The following is a 13,099-nucleotide window of genomic DNA, read 5'->3' as shown; positions in this document are numbered from 1 at the left end:
ACCAGCTCTGACAAGAGGGCAGTGGAATCCACTCCAGGTTTTCGGTACAGCTGGGATTGTAACGGACCAGTGGTGGGTGTATAATATGGAGTAATAAGTGCGCTCAGATGACATGACAGATGTGGGACATGGCGGTTAGTCGACCAGATAGATGTTATGGATGATTTTCCGGACTGGGACTAAACAAATCTGCGTTTGGAACCTCTATGGACATACCTCGGTCTGCGTAGAAGCCCGAGGCAATTGATGACAGACAAGCTTAGAGGAAGCGCAGAAAAGTTGTTGAGATTAAAAAGTTGGGAGACAGAGTATCGTAACATCGTAGTGCCGCGGTAGGATGCTAGCGTTAGCACAGCGCTGGCTATGGTTGTAGACCAGCGGCGCTGAAAGTGGAGCTGTTGGCAGCCGTCAGACAGGATGAGAGGTAAGTTGCAGGCTGTCCTTTACAGCAGATGGGGGGACCGGCAGGAAGAAGAACCAGAGTCAGGGCCCACGGGGAGGGGCAGGACGAAGAATGGGGCTGGTTATTTGATGGATGGAGCAGCGTTAGCAGGTAGGTGTAGCAGGGTAGAGAACCAAAGCGTCCGTCAAAAATGGCAATCGGGTGTAACAAATATGTCCAGATCAGAACAAAAAAACAACAGAATAGTTAGCAATCTATAGCAGTAGAAAGTGGTCAGAAACTCTTAGATTAACACAAAGAAAGACGAGTATTTCGGACAGAGAAGCGGCGAACAGTCAGCGCCAGCGTCCTCTCACGCCGAAGAAAAAGATAGATAGGCAGTCAAGAGTATTCTAGTTAGCTTCGGCTTGATGTGGAGATGTGATTTGATGTCTCGTTTGTCCCCCAACTCCTCTCGGATGTCCTCTCCAAAGTTGAGATATTTACTAAAATGCTCAAGGGAGTTTCCTGAATTTTCATGCCGAAAGCCAAGCACTAGGCCCAGGGTAATTTAAGACGCTGATTTGGGGCACCTTTTCTACTTTCCCTGGTGCTAGAAACTCAAGTCAGGCATCCCTGGAATCGTTGCAAAAATACATTTCTAGCTAAACGTAATTGAGAATGCAGTTTAGTTCTGTGGGAACGTAATTTTTAGGAGACAGGGTTGCCAGGACACACGCCGGTTAGAATAGTCTATTCTGCACATGTGCAATGGTGCACAATTCAAATTTTACAGTAATGAGTTGTGCTCTTTATATATATAGTCTATCATGGTTGTGCTAAGATGATTTTGAGTACATTGCTTTACTGTGAAATAATAGTTAAATAATGTGAAATCCCATTCTACTGTTTTATAGATATTTTGTTGTGATATTACAGAGGCTTTTGATTACAATATTTTTCTGTAATATGATACTCTTAAATGCTGTGAAATCCTTGCAATTTTTACAATGTTGTTGTGATATCACAACATTTGATGTGATATTACAGAGGATTTTGATTGCAGTATTTTATTGTGAAATAATAGTTAAATGCTGTAAAATCCAAGGATACAGTCATTCTTACATGTATTTGTTGGGATATTACAGGGGGTCTTGATTACAATATGTCACTGTAAAATAATACTGTTAAATGTTGTGAAATGCTGGTAATTGTTTACAGTGCATTTATATAAAAACCCGTCTGAAAATGAGCTGATCAGATTTTGGCCACTTTATGATGTCATAACAATTCTTTTGGCTTGTGTAACCATTAGCCAATCAGCAACCCCCCCCCCTCCTCCTAGAGCACAATTGAGTTCTTTTTATAACCAAATAGCTCTCAGAGGGGTGTGGGGGGGGGGCCTCCTTATTTTCATCTAAAGTAACAGACAGAGAATCAGCACTTTTGAAACAGGGCTGAAACAGAGGGGATTATGGGATGCTGCAATGCATGATCTTTTTGGTGTTTGGAGCCAAACACTTCAGAGACATGTTTTGTATATGAGACCTATAACATATTGATGAAAAACAGTATAGTAGGGGACCTTTAAATTGAAAATTATGAAGATCTCACCTGATGCATGGATGGAGGTGTGGTGCAAAGGTTCTGTTTTCTTTTTCTACATCTTCGTGAACGGCAAAGATTCCTCCGAGGATGACAGTACCTTTGGCTGTAGCTCCCAGCATGCTGCTCTCCTTCTCAGCGGCATGTCCCATTCCCAGGATAATAAGCGTTGTGATGTGCCAACCGATTAAAAGCCAGGCCATGACACTTTTCTGCAGCGTTCTGTTTCTAAAAAAGTTTTCCCTCTCCTCTCTCTAACTGTTTTTTCACCTGCAGCAGAGTGATACTCTCCTTTTTAAAGCATTGTCGTCAGGCTGAAGGAACACTCCTCTTGCTTCCTCCTCACACTTTACGATTCTCATATTCTCCCCTGCAGCCCTGCCCACCTGAGTGACAGCAGGATGAGTCACTGTCTTCCAGAAGCAGGTGTTTAGTTTTTGTTATGGGTGAGGAAGAATTGCTGCTGATGGAAAACACCTTACCGTCTGTGCTGTGTGTCACTACAGCATTGATTTTTAATTGATTTTAAATGTAATCTAAAGTGTCAGTTAACTTAATAGTTATATTATTTCTCAGAGCCTAAGGAGGAAACCAAATCTGTAAATTAACTTAAGGTATTAAATAAATGTAGTGAAGTTAAAGTACAGGATTTACCTCAGAATTTTGGTGGAGTAGAAGTTTAAAGGTCCCATGTCATGGCCATTTTTACTGGTCATAATTCCATTGTTTTGGTCTACTAGAATAGATTTACATTGTTCAATGTTCCAAAATCACATTGGTTTCTCAAACAGCATCTCTGTATAGTATGTGTATTCACTCTCTGTCCTAAACGGCTTGTTGGAGCTCCTGCTCCCCCCCCCCTATGAGCCCACTGTGCTCTGATTGGTCAGCTCGCCCACTCTGTCCTGATTAGTCAGCTCGCCCACTCTGTCCTGATTAGTCAACCACCGTTACAGCGGAACATCAGTGATTATGTGTTACAATGGCGTTAAAAACCAGAAAACAACACCAGTAATGACAAACAGATGAGAATGCTGCGTGGGGTCTGGGTTCCGTGTTGGCGGGATGTTGCGGGGCTCGCTTCTCCGCCCTTTGAGGATCGAGGAGCGGACAGTGTGAGCTGTATTACTGGTGTCGTTTCCTGGTTGCTGCGTGGGGTCTGCGTGCCATACCCGTGGACACTGAGCACCGCGGAGCTCAGGCTGAGTGAGTGTGTGTGTGTGCGCGGAGCTCCGCAAATTGTTCCATTTGGACTTAGTGACGTCAGCCCCGGAAGAAAAAAATGGAAAAAGAGAAATCTCCAACGAGGCGTTCTGGGACAGCATAGACAGGTATTTTCTGTGTTAGAGTTTTACTCGCTACAGGGTGTACTTTGAGGGTTTGTGACTCTGCAGACCGTTTACATTCATAAAAAGCTACAAGGGGACGGGTAATAACCGGAAAAGTCAAAGTCAAAGTCAGCTTTATTGTCAAGAATTCCACATGTTGCACATCCAGAAATATCGAAATATCGTTTCTCGAGGTCCTACAGTGTGACATATATACATCAAACAAGAAAAAAAAAAAAAAAAAGCATGACATGGGACCTTTAACCTCTTAAGCACGAGGGTCCCCCAAGTGGACCCCCCCCCCCCACCGTTTTTTTACGAGACTATGTCTCAGGGCTTCTTAACATTTATGAAACTATTAATGTTCCATACCCTTTTAACGATAAGAAACTCAGCTAACTAACAATATGAACCATTTTTAGCTAAAAGAAACACAAGGGTAATACCAAGCCTTTGATTTAGCATGGAGCGAAAAAATGCTAACTAATGCTAACGGACTTTTGCACAGCACTCACGGTAGCAATGCGCTTATTACTTATCGTCACTGCACAAACAAGATATCTGATTAAAGCTGAGACTCCACAGATTCCACACATGTGATGTCATCACTGTAGGACCCTGAATTGCGGAGCTATCAGCCAGAAAAGAGACATCCGGTTTCAAAAATATTACAATAATTACGTCTTACGTTTTTTGATTTGTGATCAAAAGTTGTGTTCACCAGAATAAAAACGCCGCTCAAGGTTAATCCAATGTCTTTGTGTCGCGTAGAATTTTTTACTGATAATCCACCATCATATTTATGGCAATATACTGGGTATAACGTTTTGCCGTCCAGGCTTGTACTTTCAGATGTGCTTTGTTTAATTCTCTATTATATGATTCTATGGTAATGTTTACGTGGATTTGGGAACTGCCCCTCGATTCTAGTGGATATTTTGGTTAAGAAAAAGGTGTAAATCACCCGAATCGACCAATGGGTTCCAGAGATATGGTCCTGCGTAAAGTATGAAGAATGCCAGCCAGCGTAAGAACATTACGCAGCCGCCTTCATTTATTGTTTACTACCGTAAGGAAGCAGGAATTGCAGGACCCAGAGCGCACGGAGCACAGAGCGGACAGCAGATAACGGAATTGCAGTTTTATTGCTTATAGATTATCAGAACATTTCAAAGGGGACACAGCCACATTGGATATTAACCTATGGATTAACTACATCATCGTTGTTATCGTTTTAATGCCATTGAAGACCAGTTTAGACCAGACCAAGACAAAGGTAAACCACGTTAGCATTGTGTAGCTACCTAGCGCCACTTATTTTGATTTACGTTTTTGTTGATAACGTTGCAAGTGTGTATCTTTCAGCGTTGAGGTGGGCACCGTTAGATTCTGTGTCTTTACGATCATAAACGATGTGTTGGATGTGCAGCTGGGATAAGTAATAAGGGAGCTAGGAGTGATTTCCGGTGAAATAATAGGTTAGCATTTTTCGCTCGGGGCTAATCCAGACGCTCACTGTTAGCATTGTGGGGCCTAAGAGGATAACAGACTATGTTTTTTTAATTTTTTAATTTTTAATTTTTTCACAACAGTTGTATTTGGATGGAATGAATACCTATAGTGATAATTCAAAGTAATACAATTATTTTTACAGTGAAAAAGGTCAAATGGAACCGATGGTTCCCAAATTATCCAGAGGTGAGTCCGCCTGGACTTTATTTTTCTAAACCTCTCTAAAAAGGTCAAATTTCACTTATTTTGCATCAATCTTGATACAGGGTACTTATTATATGTTATAGTTTGGATTCCTAAAGCTTTTAGTCTACTAACCCATCATTCAAGGGTGGTTTTCACGATAAGTAATGGGTTTCTTTTAGGCGGACATTATAATTTAAATTTTTTTACTATGTTCCATCTGAATTTACTTTAAAAATAAAAACATCTAGATCGATTCTGACACTTCTTCATCCAACTCACAGATGTAACCTTGCTTTGAGAGAAAAGATTATTAATTTACCCCTTTTAGAAGTGAAGATATAGTCTTTGCTGTGTTCGTGGCATTTTGGAGCCTGAAACCTGAAAAACAGGCTCAGGGCTTAAGAGGTTAAAGTGGTAGAAAAAGGAGGTACTCAAGTAAAGTACCTCAAAATTGTACTTAAGTATAGTACTTGATTAAATGTACTTATTTACTTTACACTATTCGATGCAGAAAAAACAAAAAATCTTATTAGTGCTTGATCATGAGAAAGAAATGTGTGTAATGGATAAACAAACAGATAGAAGTTTAGTTTAACTCTTAACTCTTTGAACAGCAGTTTCCAGGACTAACACACTTAAAGATTATTATTTTTGACCCTATTCTTTTTTTAGGATATGTCGTTCACAGAGTAGTGCATGAGAATCACAAACCAAGTTCATTGATGGAAGATGGGAGAAGTTATAGAACACGAAACATTTATAATGACCAGGTGGTAAGATCTGACAATTGATGTATAAGTATACATTGATGTATAAGTATACATCAATTGTATACAATTGTATGTGTTATATCCATTATCTGTAAGCTATACCTAATAAGTTATTATCAATTTGAGTTTATTTTTATGTTTTCTTCTGATCTGTGCATGTTTATATAGTGATTCTATGTATCTAAGTGTATGCCTTGTAAAAAAAAAATATATGTATATTAAAATGAATAATAGTTTTGAAGCTGGAGATTGCTCCCAAAAATAGAGGAGGGATGAGCCTGATTGTTATTTCATGTTTTCTTACCGGATTCTCTGAGTATTTGATTTGATTCTTTTAACATGCACACTAATGTGATGCACTGTACAATAAAAGCCACTCCTCCCCATTTCCCCTGTACACTTTGATCCCCTGACCACATCCGTTGTTTTCTTTTTATCCATACAGTCTTATTTTAGCATCTAAAACATGCTCTTAATATTACATTTCTGATGTGTTATAACTTATCATGTGTGTGAGCTCAGCTGTCATTAGCTGACCTCCGGTCCGCTAGGTGGCAGCACGTCAAATATCACTGTCTGCGGCGGGAACACTTGAAAGAGAACAGGCCGGAAATAAAAGCATATCAATGACGGAAGAAGAAAAATGGAGGCGGCAGTGTTCATTCTGTCACTGGTGGACTGCTGTGCACTGATTTTCCTCTCGGTGTACTTTGTATCCTTTTCGGCTGTGTGTTTTCCGGCGGGTGTTCGCAGTGTGCGGCCTGTCGGTCCCAGCGGCCCGCAGACCGCAGCTCCTGGGAATTATGTTCTGTACTTTAGAGCTAACGAGCTAACTGTTAGCTAACAGCCTTCTCACAGAGTCAGTGACAGGCTAGCCTGAACTAAGTTCACCTGGATCTGTGTCAACAGCAGAGTACCCGGATGACAAGGTGTGGTAACGAAAACCTAGTCACAAAATAAAAGTTAAAAACATTATTTTTATCTCATCATAACCATGGTGGCAGGTAAACAAAACAAATCGTTAGCTTGCTTTCGTTGAGTACCCCTGTCGCTATTATTGATACCACTGATGAAGATATTCTTACAATATTCCTAAAAATAATAATTAGGTTAGATCACCTACCTATATACTACTAGTTAAGATTAACCTTCTATAGTAACAATGTGCATTATGTAATGGCAACTCGTCCGTGTTCTGGGCATTTAATGTTGCTGTCAAATGCATAATGATCTATGCTTTGAAGTTGCTAAAAATGTATATTTTAAATCTATGTCAGAACTAGCATACACTGCACATTAGATTAAGCGTGACCTCTCAATAGCAAACTTGTCTGATAAAAGCATCATCAGAATCAGAAATCCTTTACATTAAAGGTGACAGTGCAGATAAAATGGCACACATAAAATAATAGGTCAGCATATTAAATAAAGAGATATCAACGTGAAAAATTAAGACAAATAATTTAGTCATCCATAGTTGAAAACAAGTGCATAAAGGTGTTAAGATGCATATAATGCATGTATTGTGCATAATCGCATAGTGGTGATTATTGCACTATTGCTGAGTGAAGAAGCAACCAGAATAACAATATTAGAATGCAAACAAATGTATATTGCACAGGATTGTATTGGGTTGTGGTCTGCCAGGGGCCGTGTTGGTTTTAAAGTCTAACAGCTGCAGGAAGGAAGGACCTGCATTATCTCTCTGTGAGACGCAGCAGAGGCCTGTACTACGAAGCCGGATATTCGCTTAGCAAGCTAACTTCAGGGAAAACTTGGGGTTTCCGGTCCTACGACGCTGGTTCTCTTTTTAGCGGGCTAGATCTCCATGGTAACTTATGCTGAGCGGCTAACCTGGGGCCTATACTACGAATCAGGATTTTCGTTTATTGAGCTAACTTCAGGGATTTCCGGTCCTACGAAGCTGGTTCACTTTTTAGCGGGCTAGATAACTTATGCTGAACAGCTAGCCTGCTCCGGAGCAGGATAGGTTCCAGGATAAGAGATCAACTCAGTGAAAGCACCGCCTGCTGACCAATCAGAGCTCAGTGTGCGGAGTTTAAAGCGATCAAGTCATGTTACAGGATAGAGGAAATACAGTTTAACCTGCCGTTGCAGGAAAGACGGCTGGCCAAAATCACCAACTGTGTGATCGTGAAAATGAATAGAATATCACCTCCCATCTTCAGAGCAATCTGACTATTATACTATTATTATACTACTATGTTAAGAAAGCTTAATTAAATATCTGCCACAACATAAGTAACCGGATCAAAGTAACATTATTACGTAGCCTACAGTCCGCGGCACTGTGAGTGCAGACGTCGATGTGTCCCATTATCATTCATATCACATCATAATCATATATTTCCTCATCTGAGTCAGCTGAGCCATATCTGGCCGTGCAACACTCACAGTGTCACATACTGTATGCAGAAGTATTATTTTAAGCAACACATTAAGTTGACGAAACACTTGAGTCAAATGTAATTAAAGTCAGATCGTGTCTTAGACGGGGCACTGATATCATAAACCTGTTAATGTACGCATTCAAACACTTTTTCTTTTACCGGCTGTATTCACCTTGCAGTTGCAGCTATGTGACTTTTATCCTGGATAAAGTGTTTAAGTCATGGATGTTTAAAGTTTAACTTCTTCATATTTGACTAATATTATAGTTTTTTTTTCATTCAGGAAGTATGACGCTGCGCTCTCAGTACGCTTCTCCATGTTTGTGATTGGTCGAATGCTCCAAATACCACCCATTTTATGTGAACGCGCACCTAACTAGATAGGACACGGCTGGCTTGAGCGATCGAGTTGATAGCCAGCGTCGTAGGACAGTTTAGCGAGAGCGGGTTTGTTTTGGATTAAGTCAACCGGATAACTCAAAACATCCCAGGATATGTTGAACTAGATTCGTAGTATAGGCCCCTGGTCCGGAGCAGGTTAGGTTGCAGGCAAAAGGCACGGACACACCAGGCCGATAATCGGCGTCGGATGAGCGTCGACACGCCCTACTCAGATTGGTTTGTCCCACACCGTCGGGTCTTTTCAGCCGGGCCGACGCCTTTTCGGCCGAAACATGTTGAATCGGCGGGCAGTCGGCAAAATAAATCACTCTGATTGGTTGTTCAGCTAGCGAATCAGTGCATGAGAAGTAAAACGGAAGTGAGGGACCCAAACAAACTATTAAGAAGGCAAATCTGAGATTTAATTTTAGCTCTCGACACAGGTTCGGGAAAGCCCCATGAGCTTCTCGCTGTAGAGTGAAAATGGAATGCACACGCTATTTGTTGTTTGTTTAAATCACGCAGTCTGTTCTTCTCTCGGTTATCACGCAGTCTGTCTTCCGGTTGCCTCTTTTGAAAGACGAATACACACTACCGCCGCCTGCTGGTAAGGAGAGTTATTGCCACTCACGCATGCGCAGTTCCTACGTACTTCTTGGCCGTCAGCTGAAGTCTTTGCGGTGTGTTCCAGTGCGACACATGGCCGAGACGCGAGGCGACGCAACAGTCGGGGTCCGTCTGTGTCAGTTCTTTGTTGTCAGATTGGTGTGTCCGGGCCTAAGAGATCAAGTCAGTGAAAGCACCGCCTGCTGACCAATCAGAACTATGTGTGCACCTAACTAGATAGGACACGGCTGGCTTGAGCGATCCACTTGATAACCCGCGTCGTAGGACCGCTTAGCGAGAGCGCATATGTTTTGGATTAGGCCAACCGGCTAACTCAAACATATCCAGGTTATGTTGAACCTGCTTCGTCGTACAGGCCTCAGGTGAAGCAGCCTGTAACTGAAGGAGCTGCACTGTGTGTCTTTATTGTCCAGTTAAATGGAGCCGATAGAAGCAGGGAAAGAGAGCATTAACAGAAAACATTCAGCACTATAAGGTTGTGATTGACAGCTGGAGGCCCCTTGACTGACAGCTCAGATCATCACCCTGTCTGATCTAGAATGTGACTACATCAACGCCAGAGCCTGCTGTTCCAAGCTGAACAAAGTGAGTCACGTTAGATGGTTATTTTTTATTTTATGATGTATTTTGTTTGTAGTGCCATTTTATTTATTTTGATGAAATGCTGATGTATGATTTTGATGTTTGTATGTTTGACATTTTGTGTCTCCAGTGGGTAATTCCAGAGATGGTGGGCCAGTGTCTCTCCACCATGCTGATGCTGGTCTCCATGCACTGGTTCGTCTTCCTGCTCAACCTGCCTGTAGCAGTCTGGAACATTTATAGGTACGCTCATACTATTATAATAATAATAATACATGGGATTTGTATAGCGCTTTGCCTAATGCTCAAAGACGCTTACAATTATTATCTGTATTGTCATCTGTCTGTATGGTTTGCTAAAATGACAATATATAGTGAGACAATGGAGAATAGAGATGATGTTTTCAGAGATCAAGTTTTGGACATATTGACATTTTTAGAAGTTTTTTTAGCAGGTGAATCATAGAGAATGCTGTTGCAGTAATCAAGTCTAGATGTAAAGAATGCATGAATCAGTTTTATCGGTAGTGAAGAAGAGGGAGGATCGATATAGGCAATGTACTTTAGGTGGAAGAAGTCCGTTTTTGTGAGGAAGGGGAGGGTGGGGTCAAGGACGATGCCAAGGTTAAAGATGTGAGTGAATGGTCAATGTTCAGTTAATCCTGAGTGGACCAGGTAAGTGAGTTTGGGCCGAGGAGGACCATTTCAGTTTTGTCACAGTTCAGTTTGAGGACGTCTTTTTCCAGCAGTCATAGTTCTTGTAGAGATATTTATATTATATACATGAAGTCTGAGCTTTGCATATATTTGAATAAATGTATATGACACGCTCTCCTCTGTTCCCTGCAGGTACGTGAAGGTTCCCATGGGAAACATGGGCGTGTTTGACCCCACTGAGATCCACAACCGAGGGCAGCTCAAGTCCCACATGAAGGAGGCCATGATCAAACTGGGGTACCACCTGCTCTGCTTCTTCATCTACTTGTATAGGTGAGATCACACACACACACACACACACACACACACACACACACACACACACACACACACACACACACACACACACACACACACACACACGCTAGGGGTTTCACCAACTAATCGACTAGTCGACTACCTTTACCACTAGTCGGCGCTGTAGGCCCTAGTCGACCAGTCGTGAAAAAAATTGAGGTAAACGAGGTGCTGCAAAATGCTCCAAAACACGTCCGACATTCTTATGTATGGCAATACTTCAACGAAGATGTAACCAACTCCACAGTGAAGCGTCAGTTGTGTACAGCTGTACTGAAGTACAATACAAATGCATCTGCTATGCGCAACCATCTGAAGATGAGACACCCGCTGCCGACAGCTAGCACTAGCAGTAATGCTAGCACCAGTGAGCAACGGACCGGCGTCAGCACTGAACAGAGGCAAACGAACAGCAAGAAAACACGAGTCAACAGTGATGTGGATGATGAGCTATGGGATTACTGCCAGCGGACACCGCATATCCCCACAATGGATAATCCACTGGAGTGGTGGGCAGAGAACGTGCACCGCTTCCCCCGCTTTCGAGGAGCTACCTGGCTATTCCAGCCACAAGCACCCCGAGTGAGAGGGTTTTTTCCCTGGCAGGCAACACTGTCATCCGAAAGCGGTCAAGCCTCCTTCCCTCACATGTCGATGCGTTGGTGTTCAAACCAAACCAAAAATATGGAAAGGTGGACGTTATCGTGGAGGACAGCGAATAAAGTGTTGCGCACTGGATTTACGTGGCATTTATGTAAAGAAGAGTTTTTTGCTGTCGATTTTGGTGAGTCCAGTTACTGTTTGTTATTTACTCAGCCATGTAACACAAATTAAAATGCAGTGTTTAATGTTACTGTATCAGTTCCAATATAAAATACAGTTGTACACCTCTCTTTGTGTGTCTTTATTATGACGTAACGACTAGTCGACTAGTCGACTACTATTTTGAAAAATGTGTCGACTAGTAAATATTGGTAGGTGTGAAACCCCTGACACACGCAATCACACACATGCACACACATGCAAGCACACAACATGTAATGACATGTTCAACACCTACAGCCGTCACTTCTGTATTAACACATCTCCCCGCTTTTATTGCAGCATGATCCTGGCTCTGATCAACGACTGAAGAGCCCAGCAGGGGGCCAAATCCAAACTCCAGGCTCTGCTGCAACCCCCCCCCCCCCCCCCCCCCCCCCCCTACATCCTGCTCCTGTACTGTATCCATACAGTTCTTTCAGAACAGCTCAGAGAAGTTTTTCTCTCACTGGTTTACTGAGCTTTGATTTGAGATGTCAGACCTGATTTAATAAAATGCAAAAGTTAATATTTTAAATAAAAACTTAGTAACAAAATCTCGTACAACTAGAGACTGTATTGTGATGGAATTACACCAGCCTGAAGCAAAATCCAGACTCATGGGGTGAACAACAACTAGGCCTGTTGTGTGCATTGAGTTGCTTTCACATGATTGGTGACGGACTAATGATGACATACACACGAAGATGTACCTGATGAGGGGGCTAATGAGTGTGTATTCTGATATTCTGAGCTGTGGTACATCTTGGCTGCTGGCCCTCTATCAGCTAAACCTGACATAAAGCAGCAGTGATTGACTTCCTGCCCGGGCTTTAAAGACCAGCTGTTTGAAATCAGTACGATGTGTAACTCCTCCCATCAGTGTGTGAGCTGCTTAGATGCATGTTTAATTTATCTTGACATTTTTAAGAAGAATACTGGCGGTCTTAACTGATGTACTTTCTGTCTCCGACTCCATAACAAAGAAAATCGTGGGCCAGTAGGGTCTCTCTGTTTGGCCTTTCAAATAGTAACAAAGTCAAAGAAAAGGCAAAAATGTCATCAACAGATTAAAAAAAAAAAAAAAACTGGTAGGAAGAAGCCATAGGACAACATTGAGTTTAGGATCCTACTCACTGGGCTTTTAAGAAGAGATTTTAAAGAAACTGAATTGGTGGGTGCGTGAGACGGAGCTTAACAAAGACGTTGCTTTAAAATGTCCCACAGCTGATCAGCTGACTGAAGGCCATTCCTAATGATTCTCATCATTTGTCATCATTTCTGGATGTCTCTTCATGCTGTGCTTCAGTGTTCTGATCTGTTGCTCCTTTTTCCTTAATTGGCGTAATTGGTAAAAATCAAAATTTTGAAATCAGAGATTTAGTGTAGTATTAAAGTGTAGAGAGAATAGTTATTGTTCACCAATGAGACTGTTCTGAGACTTTATGCATACAGCCAGGAGCTCCCTGATCGCTCCCTGATCGCCAGCTCAGCACGCAC

At 42.0% G+C, this 13,099-nt stretch overlaps 1 protein-coding gene across 1 annotated transcript; it reads left to right on the top strand.

Moving 5' to 3' along the window:
- Positions 1 to 4,055: 4,055 nt before the first annotated feature.
- Positions 4,056 to 12,734, top strand: cnih4 (cornichon family member 4). The gene is made up of 5 exons (XM_079695537.1): positions 4,056 to 6,495; positions 9,719 to 9,787; positions 9,915 to 10,027; positions 10,634 to 10,774; positions 11,903 to 12,734. Exons 1-5 carry the CDS (start codon positions 6,427 to 6,429, stop codon positions 11,928 to 11,930), a joined length of 420 nt encoding a protein of 139 aa, XP_079551663.1. The 5' UTR covers positions 4,056 to 6,426; the 3' UTR covers positions 11,931 to 12,734.
- The last annotated feature ends 365 nt before the right edge of the window (positions 12,735 to 13,099 follow it).

This window comes from Notothenia rossii (genome assembly GCF_949606895.1).
Source record: "Notothenia rossii genome assembly, contig: scaffold_253, whole genome shotgun sequence".
NCBI classification, from domain to species: Eukaryota; Metazoa; Chordata; class Actinopteri; order Perciformes; family Nototheniidae; genus Notothenia; species Notothenia rossii.
Note: the sequence above shows the minus strand (reverse complement) of the source record. Positions and strands in the feature narration are given on the sequence as shown.